Below are 17,500 nucleotides of genomic sequence, written 5' to 3'. Positions count from 1 at the left end.
GTTCAGCAGCCCCCCACACACATTAAAGAGCAACAGGAGAAACTGTGGAGCAGTCAGGAGGGAGAGCAGCTTCAAGGGCTGGAGGAGGCTGATATCACCAAGTTCCCATTCACTCCTGTCCCTGTGAAGAGTGGAGATGATGAAGAGAAAGGTAGGAACAACGTGGACGTGTTTATTTAACGTGTTTTTAGGGGAAGAGGGAAACAAGGAAAGAAGTCTAGACTGCCCCCTCTGAGTGGATTAGTCGACTAATCGGTTGTATTGGTGTCTAAACTTTTACATTACATGTCATTTAGCTGACGCTTTTATCCAAAGCGACTTACAATTAAGTGCTTTCAACTGTGAAGGTTCAAACTCCAGACCACAAGTAGTAAGAGTAAATACATTAGCTTTAAATAGGCAAAGCTACAAAGAGACAAATGAAAGTGCAGGTTCAAAGTGCAAGTTCAAGAATTTTTTTTTTCTCCGAGGTGTAGTCAGAAGAGATGTGTTTTTAGCCTTCAGGTGAAGTTGTGTAGGCTTTCGGCCGTCCTGATATCGATGGGGAGCTCGTTCCACCATTTGGGAGCCAGGACAGTGAACAGTCGGGATTTCGTTGAGTGATTAGTTCTCCCTCGCTGTGAGGGGGCAGCAAGCAGTTTGGCTGATGCAGAGCAAAGTGGGGGGGGGGTTGGGGTATATGGTTTGACCATGTCCTGGATGTAAGCGGGTGCAGATCCGTTCGTGGCCCTGTACGTAAGTACTAGTGTCTTGAAGCGGATGCGGGCCGCAATTGGTAACCAGTGAAGAGAGCGGAGGAGAGGTGTAGTGTGAGAGAACTTGGGGAGGTTGAAGACAACTCGAGCCGCTGCATTCTGAATGAGCTGCAGGGGTCGGATGGCTCATGCAGGCAGGTCAATCAGGAGGGAGTTGCAGTAGTCTAGACATGAGATGACTAGAGCCTGAACCAGAACCTGAGCCGCCTTCTGCGTTAGAAGGGGACGTATCCTTCTGATGTTATGCAGCATGTATCTACACGATCGGGTGGTTGCAGCGATGTTAGCAGTGAAGGAGAGTTGGTCGTCAAGTGTTACACCCAGGTTTCTAGCAGTCTTGGTGGGGACTACTGTAGAGTTGTCAATTGTTATAGTCAGGTCCTGGGTAGGAGAGCCCTTCCCTGGAAGGAAAAGGAGCTCAGTCTTGTCGAGGTTGAGTTTCAGATGGTGTGTGGACATCCAAGAAGAGATGTCAGTCAGACAGGCCGAGATACGTGCTGCTACTTGAGTTTCAGACTCAGGAAAGGAGAGAATTAGTTGGGTGTCATCTGCGTAGCTGTGATAAGAAAAGCCGTGCGACTGAATGACAGACAGAGAGAGTTGGTGTACAGAGAGAAGAGGAGGGGACCCAGGACTGATCCCTGAGGAACCCCAGTTTTGAGTGGGCAAGGTCCTGAGCTAGATCCTCTCCAGGTTACCCGGTAGGTTCGGTCTGTCAGGTAAGATGTGAGCAATGAGAGCGCAGAGCCTGAGACACCCAGATTTCGGAGTGTCGAAATGAGGATCTGGTGGTTCACTGTGTCAAAGGCAGCAGAAAGATCCAGAAGGATGATAATGGAAGAGAGAGAGGTTGTTCTAGCGATGTGAAGCTGCTCAGTGACAGCAAGGAGGGCAGTTTCTGTTGAGTGGCCAGCCTTGAAGCCAGACTGGTGGGGATCAAGAAGGTTGTTCTGGTGGAGATAGGTAGAGAGTTGATTATAAATGGCACGCTCAAGAGTTTTAGATAGAAATGGAAGAAGGGAGACGGGTCTATAGTTGACAAGGAGATGTTAATGAGATGGGTGAGGAAAGGAAGGAGGTCAGGAGCAATGGACTGGAGAAGGTGAGAAGGGATAGGATCCAGGGGGCAGGTGGTTGGGCGGGCAGAGGTAATCAATGTAAGAATTTGGTTTGGAGATAAAGGGGTGAAAGAGGAAAGAGTACTGGATGTGATGGATGGTAAGGTGATTTCAGAAGGTGTGGTTGAGAATGAAGAGCATATGTCATCTATCTTTTTTACAAAATAGTTGACAAAGTGGGGAGGGAGGAGGGAGGAGGTGGACTGGGGGAATCTAGGAGGTTAGAGAAGATGGAAAAAAGTTTTTTGGGGTTCGAGAAAGAGGATTCAATTTTGGTTTGATAAAAAGAGCTTTTGGCTGCAGAAATAGAGGCAGCGAAGGAGGAAAGAAGAGACTGATAGGTAAGTAGATCATCTGGGTGTTTAGATTTCTGCCATTTCCTTTCCGCTGCCCGTATAGTTGATCTTTCAGCACGTACTGAGTCAGATAACCACGGCGCTGGGGAGGACTTACGAGCCTGTCGTGAAGTAAGAGGGCAGAGAGAGTCGAGAGAGGAGGATAGAGTAGAGAAGAGAGTGTCTGTGGCACCTTAACTGTCTTCACTGCATGACGCTCACCTTTTGTCGGCTAAACTTAAATGTAACAGCCTCTAAGAGGACTGTCACCTCCCGGTGCTCAGTACCCGGCGTCACGGGACCAGCCGGCGGTCGCTTATTTCATGTGGTATCATACGAACAAAGAATGCATTATCCAAACTGTGTGGGTATGCTAAAGTACACTCTATAGGTTTCCAACAAGTAACAGAGTCAGGACTAAGTCAATCTGATAATGATCTCAAGGCAAATGTCCAAAATAATGACCTTGTTTAAAATTATGAATTAAAAGTCCACTCTCTGATTTGTGATGTTGGAGAGTTGTCAGCTTTATGCACGGTTGTTTTCCCACCCCAAATACATTTTGTCCCAGTAATCAGTTGGAGGTGATAAAGGTAACATGGAGAAGAAGATAATTTGTGGTAGGATGTCCATCTTAACTATTGACAACCAAGCTTGTAGTGATTTTGGGAAGTAAGACCATCGATCAAGATCAGGTTCAATTAAATTATAGATTATAGATGTCCTGGAAGTTTTTATTAGCAATACTAATTAATGAGGGCAAAATGTCCACCCCCAAGTAGTCTATATCCTCGACGTTCCACTTACGGGATTGCTCCGGTGCCGATGGAAATTCCGCCGGATGTCCCTCATTTAGGCCAGATATCCGTCACCTTCCTCTTCCTTTGTGTTGGCCTTCTAAACTCCCGTGGATTTGTGAGGACTACGGTTAACTGCTCCTCAGATCTCTGCAGGGTAAATCCAGACAGCTAGCTAGACTATCTGTCCAATCTGAGTTTTCTGTTGCACGACTTAAACTACTTTTGAATGTACACGTTCCACCAAAACAAGTTCCTTTTCGGGGCTATTTTGCAGAGGCACGTGGCTCCATCCGGTGCTTAGCACCACCCAAGATGATTGTGATTGGTTTAAAGAAACGCCAATAAACCAGAGCACGTTTTTCTCCCATCCTGGAATGCTGTGTGGACTAGTTAGACCTTCCTCCGCAGCGCTGTGGAGGAAGGTCTGGCAAAGCGAGACTAACCCCCAATTGCATAAATTGTTTGACAGTAGAAATAATTTGGAGTAATGAGCTAGGGTCCAATTTTGAATTTAATGGAAATAGTGCTGATTTTGTGTAGTTAAGTTTTATAACAGGACAGGGAATTGAATTCTGCAAAAGTTTCTAAAATATGAGGTACTGAAGTGGCAGCTTTGTTTAAGTATAACAAAATATCATCAGCATTAGGGCTGGGGAGATTCATCAACGTCATTGATTACAAAAATATGTTGATTTGCATAACTTGCGTTGATGCGTCGGAATAGAGGAAGACGACAGCCACCATAAAGGCCCTGACACACCAAGCCGACAGTACTAGTGTCAACGACGGCCGACTGTAGTGTCGCCTCACGTCGGCATTCGTTGCCGGTCGTCTTGGCCAAAAAAAAATAGCACTTCTAATATACCGCAGAGACTACAGCCGACGGCCAAGTACAACGTAAGTTCTGCGCACGCAGTACAACAACCGGATAGAGTTTTTATGCTACCCACAACAAACAGCGTTTGTTTGAGCAGCATACAGAGCCTACGGTCCCTCTGCTTCACTCCCCACTGGGAAGACAGCGGTAACCGGGAGATGGCTCACCAGACTGTGCCTCTCCCGTTCTCTCTCGGCAAAGAAGTCTCCCTATGTGGGAGCAAAGCGGAACTACCAAACTTTCGGCTGCTGTCTCGTTAGCTAACCTTAGCTTGCTAATTTCACCCACCCAAATTGCCTTCATCATACACTGGTTACAGAAAATTAGCCAAACAAAATTGTCACTTATCTGGCGATAGCAATGTGCTTTCCTTCCATTTGACAACAGCGTGTGAATTAACCATTAGCTAAATAGTACTAATGTAGAGGCTGGGCATCTGGCTGGTAAGCTAGCTAGCTAGCTTGCTTGCTAGGGGGTTAATTGTTTAGCGGTGCAGAGAGAGAGAGGTCTAATATGGTCTCCCGCTACAGCCTAAACCATACATGGTGGGGGGGGGGTACCATTTTCAGGACTGGTACAAAACTCTGTATCCTCAGCGGAGACAAACATTGACACACTTCCACCACTAGGTGGTGCTATAGCAGAAAAAAACGTGTTTGACCCTATAACTCCCAAACCATACATTGCACATTCAAAAATCACATATCCTTGTGTTCCCTGGATCCAACTGAATCTCCTGATATAGGCCACGCCCATTTCCGCCTAGACTTTTATATGTGAAAAATCGCAATTTACCGAAAACCTATTTTGCACGAAACTTGGCCTGTAGCATCTCCAGACTGACCTGATAAAAAGTTATCAAAAGAATTTCTATAGGACAAAAATTGCACATATTACGCAGAAACAAATTTGTGTAGCTAACTATGAAAACACTAACTTTGCCATAGCTACAAGTACAAAAAGTTTATATCTCATGAATGGCTCATATGATTTTTACAAAATTTGATGGGTACCATCTAGGGCTACTCCTGAGGCCACCCCTACAGTGGGGTACTGATTAGTCAAAGTGGGCGTGGCCTATGGGACCCACGTTTAGATTCACCACTTACACTAATGTGAACAACTTTAAATTTACCTCCTTACCTCACCTACCAAAAATTACACATGTGGACCACTAGGTGGCGCTATAATGACGTCAAACGTGTTTTTGCCTATAACTCCCACATTACTCATCGCACATTAGAAAACCTTACATCCATTCCTTTAATCAAGATGAATTTTATGATATAGGCCACGCCCATTTCTGCTAAGAAGTTTTTTCGCAATATTGCACAATGTGCAAAACCAACTTTTTCGAATTCGTCCTAGGCCGTGCGACCAATCTACACGAAACGTGGTATGTAACATCTCCAGATGGACCTGACCCTGACTGACTGACTGAAAGTTATGGAAACAATTTTGCTACGTTAAAGTATGCGCATTTGACGACCAAACAAATTTTCCTAGCTAGCTACCAAACACAAACGTCATATCTCAGCCAAATTAAATGATATCAGCAAAATACTTAAGACTATTGTTCAACATCCCACTACGATGCTCTTTACCAAATTTGTCAAAGATCGGCCATTAGGGGATGCTATAATCAACGATTATGTGTTTTGGCCAATAACTCAATGCATGCAAATGGGACATTTGCGATTGCAATATCTCTACCATAGTAATTTCTATCAACCTGAAACTTGTCATGCTTGTTTGGCATGCCGCTCTGTGGCTCTTTACCAAATTTGGCAAAGATCGGCCATTAGGGGGGAGCTAAAGTCAGCGTAGACCAGTTTTGGCCCTTTTACTCAATCCATATTAATAATAATAATAATAGTAATATATTTTATTTATATAGCGCTTTTCATGGTACTCAAAGACACTTTACAACCAACACATAAAACAAGCATATTAGAAGCAATTAAAAACAATTAAACCACTAACTTTTAGGTGAGAAATGTAAGACTATTGTATGTGGAAAGCTGATCTGAAGAGGTGTGTTTTGATTAGTGTTTTGAATGTGTCCAGGTCAGTACAGTCACGGATGTGTATGGGTAGGGAGTTCCAGAGGGAGGGTGCTGCAAGTGAAAGCTCTGTCACCCCAGGTACGGTGTGTGGTCCTGAGTGGTGGGGAGAGGAGGTTTGCGTCAGAGAAGCAGAGGTTATAGGGGCGGGGGTGGGTTGTGGCAGTAGAGCAGGTCTGTGAGGTAGGACGGAGCCTGATTGTGGGGCTTTGTGGGTGAGGAGGAGGATTTTAAACTGGATGCGTTGGGAAACAGGGAGCCAGCGGAGGTTCTGAAGGACGGGAGTGATGTGATCACAGGAACGGGTTTGGGTGAGGAGACGGGCAGCAGAGTTTGGGATGTATTGGAGTTTATTTAAGGCTTTTGCAGGTGAACCATAGAGGATGCTGTTGCAGTAGTCAATTCTGGAAGTGATGAAGGCGTGAATCAAAGTTTCAGCAGCAGAGAAGCTGAGTGATGGGCGGAGACGGGCAATGTTTTTGAGGTGAAAGAAGGCAGTTCTGGTTATTTGGTTGATGCTGTTTTCAAAAGTGAGGTTGCTGTCGAAGATGACTCCAAGGTTACGGATGTGTGGGGATGGAGACAAGGTGGAGTTGTTGACAGTGAGACCGAAGCTATGGGTGTTCTTTGTGAGGAATTTCGGGCCGATGAGCATCAAGCCAGATTTATTGTAGTTGAGTTGGAGGAAGTTGGTTTGCATCCAGGTTTGAATATCGGTGAGGCAGTTGGTCAGGGTGGAGAATATAGTTGTGGTGATGGATTTGGTAGAGATGTAGATCTGGACGTCGTCAGCGTAGCAGTGGAAGTGAAGACCATGTTTGCGTATGATATTTCCAAGTGGCAGGATGTAAAGGATGAAAAGGAGAGGACCAAGCACCGAACCTTGGGGGACGCCTTGTGACAGAGGAGCAACGGAGGAGGTGCAGTTGTTGATGTATATGAACTGTTGTCTGTTGGTGAGATAGGAACGGAGCCGGGAGAGTGCGGTGCCAGTGATGTTGCAGTAGGTTTCCAGTTGGGACAGGAGGATGGAGTGGTTGATGGTGTCGAAGGCTGCAGTGAGGTCAAGCATGATAAGAATGGTGAGGTGGCCAGAGTCAGAGGAGAGGAGGAGGTCATTGGTGACTTTGAGGAGGGCTGTTTCAGTGATGTGTTGTGAGCGGAATCCAGATTGAAATGGTTCAAACAGGTTATTGAGAGGTGGGTTTTGATTTGTTCCAGGATTTTTGATAGAAAGAGGAGGTTGGATATGGGTCGGAAGTTTGACTTGGTGTCCAGGTTTAGACCAGGTGTCTTGAGGATGGGGGTGACTGATGCAAGCTTGAGTGTTGTGGGGACTGATCCGGAACAGAGAGAGGAATTGATGATTGTAGTGATAAGCGATGGATGGTAGACAGGTCTTAATGAAAACTGATGGGATGGGATCAGGCTGCAGGTGGAGCAGTTCATACCTGTGGTGAAATGTGAAAGCTCCACAGGGGACAGCGGAGAGAAATGACTGAGAGGGTGAAGGGGAGGAGGCAGGTGTGGTGGTTGAAGGAGCAGGGGAGTTGGTCAAGTTGTTGTAAATGGTGTTGATTTTGGATTGAAAAAGTGAGAGGAAAGAGTTGCATTTGTCCAATGTTGTCAGGGGGGTTAAGAAGTTTGTTTATTGTAGAGAAGAGAGTCTTGGGATTGTTGGAGCCGGAGTGTATGAGCTGTGAGTGGTAGTAGGACCGGGCATTTTTGTATTGGTGAAGGTAGTCTGTATATGCATGGAGGTGAACTGTTAAACCGGTACATTTGCAACGGCAATGTACCGCAGACCTTGCATCTCACACCTCTCGATATTTACTGACGTTTGCCTCCCCACTGTCAGGCTTTGGGTTCCGCTTTTGCACACTCCCTGGGTTGTCGGGGGCGACTTGCGCCGGGACGCTTGGACCCCGTCATAACTGCTTGCAGTTCTAGTTAACGTTAGTTTATTTTGTAATATGTAAGTATGTAGAGATCTTTTGAAATACATGTTATTGTTGCAATAAATAGACCTACACAAGTAGTTATGTAGCCTAGCTATATCTTGTTGGACGTTTGCCTTCATATGGACTGTGGTAGAAGTTCTAGGTGAGATCTGAAATAACGCTTTGGTCAACAAAGTATTTTAAGAGCTTATTTCTTGCAAGAAAGGTTCAATACATCACAGCACAAGGTCTGGAAGAATGAACAAAGGTACAAAAGAATCACTCACTTAAAAAACCCTCTCACAAGCTAGCAGACAGGGTAGGGGCGTAAAATTAACAGCCCTGACCAGCTGACAGCACCTGGGAGGGGGTGAATTACTAGCCCTTCTGACTATCATTCCATCTGACATCTGACCTCCAAAAAATAACCTCATAAAATATTGAAATATTAATGATCCATCCATCCATCCATCTTCTTCCGCTTATCCGGTAACGGGTCGCGGGGGTAGCAGCTCCAGCAGGGGACCCCAAACTTCCCTTTCCCGAGCCACATTAACCAGCTCCGACTGGGGGATCCCGAGGCGTTCCCAGGCCAGGTTGGAGATATAATCCCTCCACCTAGTCCAGGGTCTTCCCCGAGGCCTCCTCCCAGCTGGACGTGCCTGGAACACCTCCCTAGGGAGGCGCCCAGGGGGCATCCTTACCAGATGCCCGAACCACCTCAACTGGCTCCTTTCGACGCGAAGGAGCAGCGGCTCTACTCCGAGCACCTCACGGATGACTGAGCTTCTCACCCTATCTCTAAGGGAGACGCCAGCCACCCTCCTGAGGAAACCCATTTCGGCCGCTTGTACCCTGGATCTCGTTCTTTCGGTCATGACCCAGCCTTCATGACCATAGGTGAGGGTAGGAACGAAAACTGACCGGTAGATTGAGAGCTTTGCCATCTGGCTCAGCTCTCTTTTCGTCACAACGGTGCGATAAATTGAGTGTAATACCGCACCCGCTGCGCCGATTCTCCGACCAATCTCCCGCTCCATTGTTCCCTCACTCGCGAACAAGACTCCAAGGTACTTGAACTCCTTCACTTGGGGTAAAGACTCATTCCCTACCTGGAGAAGGCACTCCATCGGTTTCCTGCTGAGAACCATGGCCTCAGATTTAGAGGTGCTGATCCTCATCCCAGCCGCTTCACACTCGGCTGCGAACCGATCCAGTGAGTGCTGAAGGTCACAGGCCGACGATGCCATCAGGACCACATCATCTGCAAAAAGCAGCGATGAGATCCCCAGCTCACCAAACTGCAACCCCTCTCCACGGAATCCGCATTGTTCCTCTTCAACCTGAGGTTCGACTATCGACCGAACCCTCCTTTCCAGCACCTTGGAGTAGACTTTACCGGGGAGGCTGAGAAGTGTGATACCCCTGTAATTGGCACACACCCTCTGGTCCCCCTTTTTGAAAAGAGGAACCACCACCCCGGTCTGCCACTCCTTAGGCACCGTCCCCGACGTCCACGCAATGTTGAAGAGGCGTGTCAACCAAGACAACCCCTCCACACCCAGAGCTTTAAGCATTTCTGGACGGATCTCATCAATCCCTGGGGCTTTGCCACTGTGGAATTGTTTAACTACCTCAGCAACTTCCACCAGGGAAATTGACGACAATCCCCCATCATCCTCCAGCTCTGCCTCTACCATAGAGGGCGTATTAGTCGGATTTAGGAGTTCCTCAAAGTGCTCCTTCCACCGCCCTATTACCTCCTCAGTTGAGGTCAGCAGCGTCCCATCCTTACTGTACACAGCTTGGATGGTTCCCCGCTTCCCCCTCCTGAGGTGGCGAACGGTTTTCCAGAAGCACCTTGGTGCCGACCGAAAGTCCTTCTCCATGTCTTCTCCGAACTTCTCCCACACCCGCTGCTTTGCCTCTTTCACGGCAGAGGCTGCGGCCCTTCGGTACCTTGCAACTGCCTCCGGAGTCTCCTGGGATAACATATCCCAGAAAGACTCCTTCTTCAGTCGGACGGCTTCCCTGACCACCGGTGTCCACCACGGTGTTCGTGGGTTGCCGCCCCTTGAGGCACCAAATATTAATGATGTTTCTTTATATTTATTTTGGGTTAATTGTTATACTTATCAAGTAAAATAAAAAAAAATCTTTAGAATAATATGCAAATTAATCGTTAGATTAATCGTTGACAAAAATAATCGTTAGGGACAGCCTTAATCAGCATACAACAATATGACATGAGTGATGTTATTAAATGTGACGGGGACAATTTTCAGGGCGCAGTGACTATTTTAAAGGGCAACCCTGTCAGCAAGAGCTTGATAAGGTTACATTGGTTTATATTAGGGCTGTCAAAATTGGCCAAAAATGGCGTTTGAATATTCCTTCTAAAAAAAAACAGAGGTTTGAATACATTTTTATATCTTCTCTGCCGTTCACCTCCAGCTGAGAGCCTCTGGCTACCTTCACATCCGCTCACTGTCTGTGTACCGTAGCTTCTTGCAGATCAATGTGCGGGTACCCACCTGTACCTCTGGTCCTATACGGTGAGCCCTCAGCACCTCCATCTTCATGTCAGCAGGATTAGGGAACCATTTAGGGAATGGGTATTAACAAAACCTGATGCATTCCACCCGATTGGCCTATTTTTTTCTTGAGCTTTGCAGAGCCCACTTGTGGAGAAAACGGACCAGAATCTATGCATCCCAGTCACAAAAATAGTTAAGTTCTCTTTGAAAGACACGAACAGCATGAAGCTGGTTGCAGAGGCGATGCAACCCGAGGTTGATGGTTGATTGATCGTTAACAGTTCAATTTTAGATCCCCGGAAATCATATATATATGTGTTCTGGCTCAGTGCTGTAATGCTCATTTTTATGCAGATGATAGCATTCTGTTCACTGCAAACCAGCCAGGCCTTCTCCAGGTTACAGTCCACTTTCAATGACCTCCAGATATTCCTGTTGAATTTAAATATTGTTCTCACCACTGTCAGTTACACTGTGAGTCATGAAAATGTCAGGGGTTGTGATGCTTCCTAAACGGAGGCAAGTTGTTGAATGGTGCAGTTGTCTTGGTTTTGTCTGACGTCTCAGTTTTCCTCAATTTGTTTTTCCTGCAGATGTTCAGCAGCTGTCGGTGGTTAAAGATTGGGTTCCCCCTGAGCAGCAGGAGTGTAGCTCCAGTGTGGACCAGCAGCAGCCAGAGCCCCCCCCACACATTAAGAAGGAACTGTGGAGCAGTCAGGAGGGAGAGCAGCTTCAAGGGCTGGAGGAGGCTGATATCACCAAGCTCCCAATCACTCCTGTCCCTGCGAAGAGTGAAGATGATGAAAAGAAAGCTGAGTCCTCACAGCTTCATCAAAGACAAACTCAACTCATGGAAACAGAAGCTGATGGAGAGGACTGTGGAGGACCAGAACCAGCCAAGAACTCACATCCACTTTTACAACCAGAGACTGAAGACCAGACTGGAGACTCTTCTGATCCTGAGACTGATGACAGTGCTGATTGGAAGGAGACCAGAGAACCTCAGTCAGCTTTAAACTCTCTGAAACATGATTCAAGATGTAAGAAAAAATTCAGCTGCTCTGAGTGTGGGAAAAGATTTGGCTTCAAGACACATCTGAAGAAACATGTGAGAATCCACACAGGAGAAAAACCTTTCAGCTGCTCTGAGTGTGGTAAAGCTTTCACTGAAAGTGGACACCTGAAGAGACACATGATAACTCACACAGGAGAGAAGCCTTTTGGCTGCTCAGTCTGTAAGAAATCTTTTACACAGAGTGGACATTTACAAAAACACATAAGAACTCACACAGGAGAAAAACCTTTCAGCTGCTCTGAGTGTGGTAGAGCTTTCACTGAACATGGACACCTGAAGAACCACATGAGAATCCACACAGGAGAAAAACCTTTTAGCTGCTCTGAGTGTGGTAGAGCTTTCACTGAACATGGACACCTGAAGAACCACATGTTGACTCATTCTGGAGAAAAACCTTTCAGCTGCTCAGTTTGTAATGCATCTTTTACACAGAGGGGAAATTTACGGTCACACATGGTAGTCCACACAGGAGAGAAAAGATTCAGCTGCAGTGTTTGTAACAAAAGATTTGCCGGGCATTCTCGTGTCAAAAGACATAAATGTGTTGGTCAGATGGAAACAAGCTGATGGAGAGGACTGTGGAGGACCAGAACCAGCCAGGAACTCAATCCAGATCCTCTTTTACAACCAGAGACTGAAGACCAGACTGGAGACTCTTCTGATCCTGAGAATGATGACAGTGCTGATTGGAAGGAGACCAGAGAACCTCAGTCAGCTTTAAACTCTCTGAAACATGATTCAAGATGTAAGAAAACATTCACATTTGTGCCTTTAAGTCCAAGAAAAACTTCTCAAGTATCAAACAAAAATCTTTATGTATCAACATCTAGATAGAAGATATTATATTGTGTGGTAGGAAAAAGTACACTCTTATTTTAAATATTTTATTAGATATTGTTTTGTCTTGTAATGCCTGTCATATAATCAGTTATAATCAAGAAATCAGACAAATGTAACCACCCGATATTTATAGGGCCCACACATATATTCACTTTTCTAAGTAACATATGTTTAGCAAGATTCACTGTTAATGATGTATAAATATGTGAGTTTATTCAATACACTTATTTTAATTTTGACGTTCCCCAAGTGACTGAGGAGGAACAGTTAGACCCAGTGACAACGGGTCAGCAGACCTTTAATGTTAGACCCAACAGCAGTGGGTCAGCAGACCGCTAACGTTAGACCCAGCAGCAGTGGGTCAGCAGACCGCTAACGTCAGACCCAACAGCAGTGGGTCAGCAGACCGCTAACGTTAGACCCAGCAGCAGTTGGTCTACGGACCGCTAATGTTAGACCCAGCGACAGTGGATCAGTAGACTGGTAACGTTAGACCCAGCAGAGTGAGTCAGCGGACTGCTAACGTTCAACCCAGCAGCAGTGGGTCAGTGGACCGCTAACGTTAGACCCAGCAGCAGTGGGTCAGTGGACCACTAACGTTAGACCCAGCAGCAGTGGGTCAGTGGACCACTAACGTTAGACCCAGCAGCAGTGGGTCAGTGGACCACTAACGTTAGACCCAGCAGCAGTGGGTCAGTGGACCACTAACATTAGACCCAGCAGCAGTGGGTCAGTGGACCACTAACGTTAGACCCAGCCCGCTGTTCAACTCATTCTCTGTAACCGATGCAGCATAAAAGCACGGCAGAACCAGCCAGTGCTTGCTAACTCCGCCTTAACGTTACCCCCTCGCCACATCGTTCACAGAAAACGAGCCACTCGGGGCGAAGCATGAAGTTAATGTGACTCATTCAGTGGCTGGCTCTATACCTCGTAACGTTACTATTCCGCGGCTCATTTGTCCGTTGCTGCGAAACCTCAGCTCCGCAACTCGCCAGAAGTTGGCTTATTATCGGAAGTTTATACGTTACCATGGCAATGGTACACATATAAATGGCTGCCGCTCTGACCATTCTGCTACGTTGATTTGAATGGAAATGGCCTTTCTATTCATTCACAGGAGAAGTGTCTTACGTTCTAAAACCAGCCTCTGGAGACTCGACTAGCTGACTTCTCTATCGGTTGTTAAAACAGGAGACGTCTCTTACGTTCTAAAACCAGCCTCTGGAGACTCCACCAGCTGACTTCTCTATTGGCTGTTGACACAGGAGACGTCTCTTACGTTCTAAAACCAGCCTCTGGAGACTCCACCAGCTGACTTCTCTATTGGCTGTTGACACGGGAGACGTCTCTTACGTTCTAAAAGCAGCCTCTGGAGACTCCACCAGCTGACTTCTCTATCGGCTGTTGAGACGGGAGACGTGTCTTACATTCTAAAACCAGCCTCTGGAGACTCCACCAGCTGACTTCTCTATCGGCTGTTGAGACAGGGGACGACTCTTACGTTCTAAAACCAGCCTCTGGAGACTCGACCAGCTGACTTCTCTATTGGCTGTTGAAACAGGAGACGTCCGTTATGTTCTAAAACCAGCCTCTGGAGAATCGACCAGCTCAGTCGCAGCGACACTGGGCTTTATGTTGTTGCACTCTGAGTTATTGTTTTTTCACAGCTGTTATTGCATGTGTGGGGTGCCAATGATGTTCTTAATCGATTTGATTTCAATTCACAAGGTCCAGATTTGATTACAATCAGGTTAGGGAAATTTCAGTTCCAATACCAGTTTAGCTTGTATATAAAAGAGATTTTCAGAGAACTTCTGCTGTAAATTATATTGCAGCAGGTTCATGTTAACATTAAGAACTGAGCCCCCAAACGTTTGTTTCAAAACACTTTTTACTTCTACGTCCATGGTGAAAATTCAAATATTAAAAGATCAATCAGATTTTATTGACTAATATACAGTTGTGTTCAGAATAATAGCAGTGTGTTTAAAAAAAGTGAATAATGCTCAAAATCCTTACTCCGGATTTCCACTGAATGCAGAACGTCTGCGGACCGGCTCCGCTGCAGAACGGCTGCGTGCTCCGCCGTCCGTCAATACCCACCAGGTCCGGATTTGTTGCGGCACGGCTGCGGCCATGACTGACAGCTGTAGTCACGAGGACCCACGAGATCTCACGAATTCACGTAGAATAGAACCACAAAACCACCACCAGTTAGTTTCCATCCAGAGGAGTAGAGGGGAAACTACTCTGAGCTGTGTTTTCAAGGTGTAGTGCAGGGAAATATGATCCGCCGTGAGCACGCTGGATTATACTTTGAAAATTAACCGGATGTTTATTTTGTTTCTGTGCTCGACTTCCTGTCCCGCACTATCTGCCGTGTGCTGAATTGCTGCGGAGCTCTCCGGCGTCCGGCAACAATAGTAGTTCTGCATATCTGCTCCGGAGGGCTGGGACGGAGTAGGGACGCAGACGTTCTGCAGTCAGTGGAAATACACACACTGACTTTAATGGAAACCTAATGACTCCGTCGACGTTCCGGAGCGGATCCGCAGCCATTACGCATCCAGTGAAAATTGCCGGTTAGAATAGCTTTTATTTCCATAATATCAATGCATTGGGAACACTGCACATTCAATTCCAAATCAAAACAAGACCAAAATTGATCAAGTTTGTGCTATACTTTACAGAAAGTGAAGAAAAAGGAATATTAGGCTGTTCAAAAAAATAGCAGTATTTGCATTTTTCTTCACAAACTCAAACATTTACTGTATAAGCTGAAAAATGTCTCAAGGGTTTGCTTTACTTTGAATCACTGCACTAATATTTAGTTGCATAACCATTATTTCTGAGAACTGCTTCACATCTGTGTTGCATAGAGTCGACCAACTTCCTGCACCTGTGAACAGGTATTCCAGCCCAGGACCATTGAACTACATTCCACAATTCCTCTGCGTTACTGGGTTTGGCCTCAGAAACAGCATTTTTGATGTCACCCCACAAGTTTTCACAAGTTTAATTGAGGTCTGGGGATTGGGCTGGCCACTCCATAACATCAATCTTGTTCATCTGGAACCAAGACTTTGTTCTCTTACTGGTGTGTTTTGGGTCATTGTCTTGTTGAAAGACCCATTTCAAAGGCATTTCCTCTTCAGCATAAGGCAACATGACCTCTTCAAGTATTTTGATGTATTGAAACTGATCCATGATCCCTGGTATGTGATAAATAGGCCCAACACCACAGTATGAGAAACATCCCATAACACCACCATGCTCTACTGTCTTCACTGTGGACTGAGGCTTGAGTTCAGAGCATGGGGGTCGTCGGACAAACTGTCTGCGGCCCCGAGACCCAAAAAGAACAATTTGTCTCTCATCAGTCCCCTGAATGTTGCCCCATCTCTCCTTTGGCCAGTCAATGTGTCCTTTGGCAAATGTCAACCTATTCAGTACATGTCTTTTTTTCCTCAATGGGACTTTGCGGGGGCTTCTAGCTGATAGCTTAGCTTCACATAGCCTTCTTCTAATCCTAACAGTACTCACAGGTAACTTTACGTCTTCTTTGATTTTCCTGGAGCTGATCATTGGTTGAGCCTTTGCCATTTTGGCTATTCTTCGATCCATTTGAATGGTAGTTGACCGTTTTTTCCCACGTCGTTCAGGCTTTGGATGCCATTTCAAGGCATTTGAAATCATTTTGGCTGAGCAGCCTATCATTTTCTGCACTTCTTTATATATTTTCTCCTCTCCAATCAACTTTTTAATCAAAGTCCGCTGTTCCTCAGAGCAATGTCTGGAACGACCCATTTTGCTGAGTATTTCAGTGTGTAATACACTATAACCAGCATGGACAACATTAGCTTCCTTCCTTAAATATGGGCCATAACTGACAGCTGTTTCTTCACAGAATCAATCACGTCACTAACTGAACACAGCACTTTTTCTATGACTCTACAACACTTACTAGGACATTATTTGCCATGTAGAAATATCACTTCTACCAAAAAAATTGATTTATGAGGTTACTGATGTTGGACTGCTATTATTTTGAACACAACTGTATATCCGCTGTGGTTAGCCGGCATTAGCTAGTTCTATTAGCTGACTCAGCAAAGGACCAAACCTGGAAAGAAAACCTCCTCCGTTTTGTTTGTGTATTCACAGAAGTGACTTATCACTACCACTAATATATTTAATTTAATGTTATGTATGTTGTATTTCAACTTATATAATATTTCAGAGATTCTCATTTTTACTATGATTTGTTTTCTACACGTTTAATAATGTTGGAGCGAGTCTGACTTTTGAACTGCCAACGACTGCTTCTTTGTGTTTTTGTGCACATGCTGCAAATCAAATGAATAAATGAATAACTTGAGAGAGAAGATGTGTGTTTTATGTTTGTGAGATGGACAGATGGATAGCACTTACACTAGGTTTCCGAAATATTTTTTTGTTTGTGCTTTTGGTTCTTTAAAAAGTGGTCTGATTTTTATATGATAATAATCGGTCTAATATAAACATAAACATTAACTTCACCTTTAGACAAACAGCAGTCAACATCTTACATTTACACTCCAAGATTAAACCTTCTGTCTTCTGTTTGACATTTTAAAAGAAAAACAAACTACCATCATCTTTAATTTAGTTTGTTTTCTCAGAGCTCTGAAAATGCATTTCAATATTTGTCTTTCTTCAAACGTGTATTTTAATCATTTATCTTCCTGTGGTTTTTCTTCTTCAAATTAGCCTAAAACACTTCCGGACTTTTATTTTGTCCCGGAAGTTGTAGTCTTCACTGCGGCTAACTTCACACTTTGAACAAGATGGCGTCTAGCAGAAAGGTGTGTTAGCAGAGTGTCTTTGTTGTGTAGAGAAAGAGGTAAAATGTGTAAAGTCCAGATGCTGAGAGCGTTGGTGGAGCAGCGACTAACTGCGGCTGCTGAAGAGATATTTGGGCTGTTTGAAAGAACGATAGCAGAGTACGAGGAGGAACTTTGTCGTTCAAAAGAGGAGAACGAGCGACAACGGGAGCTACTGGACGCTGTTTACAACCCTCAGCTTCGGCTACACAGAGCAGGTTTGGTCATTAAACCTTCAGTTGATCTTTCTCTCCTTCCTGTCATCTCTTCTCTCAGCAACCATATGACGATAGGA

The 17,500-nt window shown here is 45.3% G+C and overlaps 1 protein-coding gene and 1 long non-coding RNA gene across 2 annotated transcripts in view; both read left to right on the top strand.

The window, feature by feature from the left end:
• The window catches only part of LOC118493394 (zinc finger protein 41 homolog), a 25,951-nt gene extending 13,772 nt beyond the window's left edge, over positions 1-12,179 (top strand). The window contains exons 3-5 of the mRNA XM_035993041.1: positions 11,019-11,236; positions 11,390-11,687; positions 11,940-12,179. Of these exons, the coding sequence (XP_035848934.1) occupies positions 11,019-11,236; positions 11,390-11,687; positions 11,940-12,067 (644 nt within the window). The 3' untranslated portion in view covers positions 12,068-12,179. The remainder of the gene's footprint in view (positions 1-11,018; positions 11,237-11,389; positions 11,688-11,939) is intronic.
• Positions 12,180-17,369: 5,190 nt separating this feature from the next.
• LOC118493361 overlaps positions 17,370-17,500 on the top strand; it is a 10,200-nt gene continuing 10,069 nt past the window's right edge. Inside the window, exon 1 of the long non-coding RNA XR_004895326.1 lies at positions 17,370-17,423. This is a non-coding gene — a long non-coding RNA (uncharacterized LOC118493361). The remainder of the gene's footprint in view (positions 17,424-17,500) is intronic.

This window comes from Sander lucioperca, chromosome 16 (genome assembly GCF_008315115.2).
Source record: "Sander lucioperca isolate FBNREF2018 chromosome 16, SLUC_FBN_1.2, whole genome shotgun sequence".
NCBI classification, from domain to species: domain Eukaryota; kingdom Metazoa; phylum Chordata; class Actinopteri; order Perciformes; family Percidae; genus Sander; species Sander lucioperca.
Note: the sequence above shows the minus strand (reverse complement) of the source record. Positions and strands in the feature narration are given on the sequence as shown.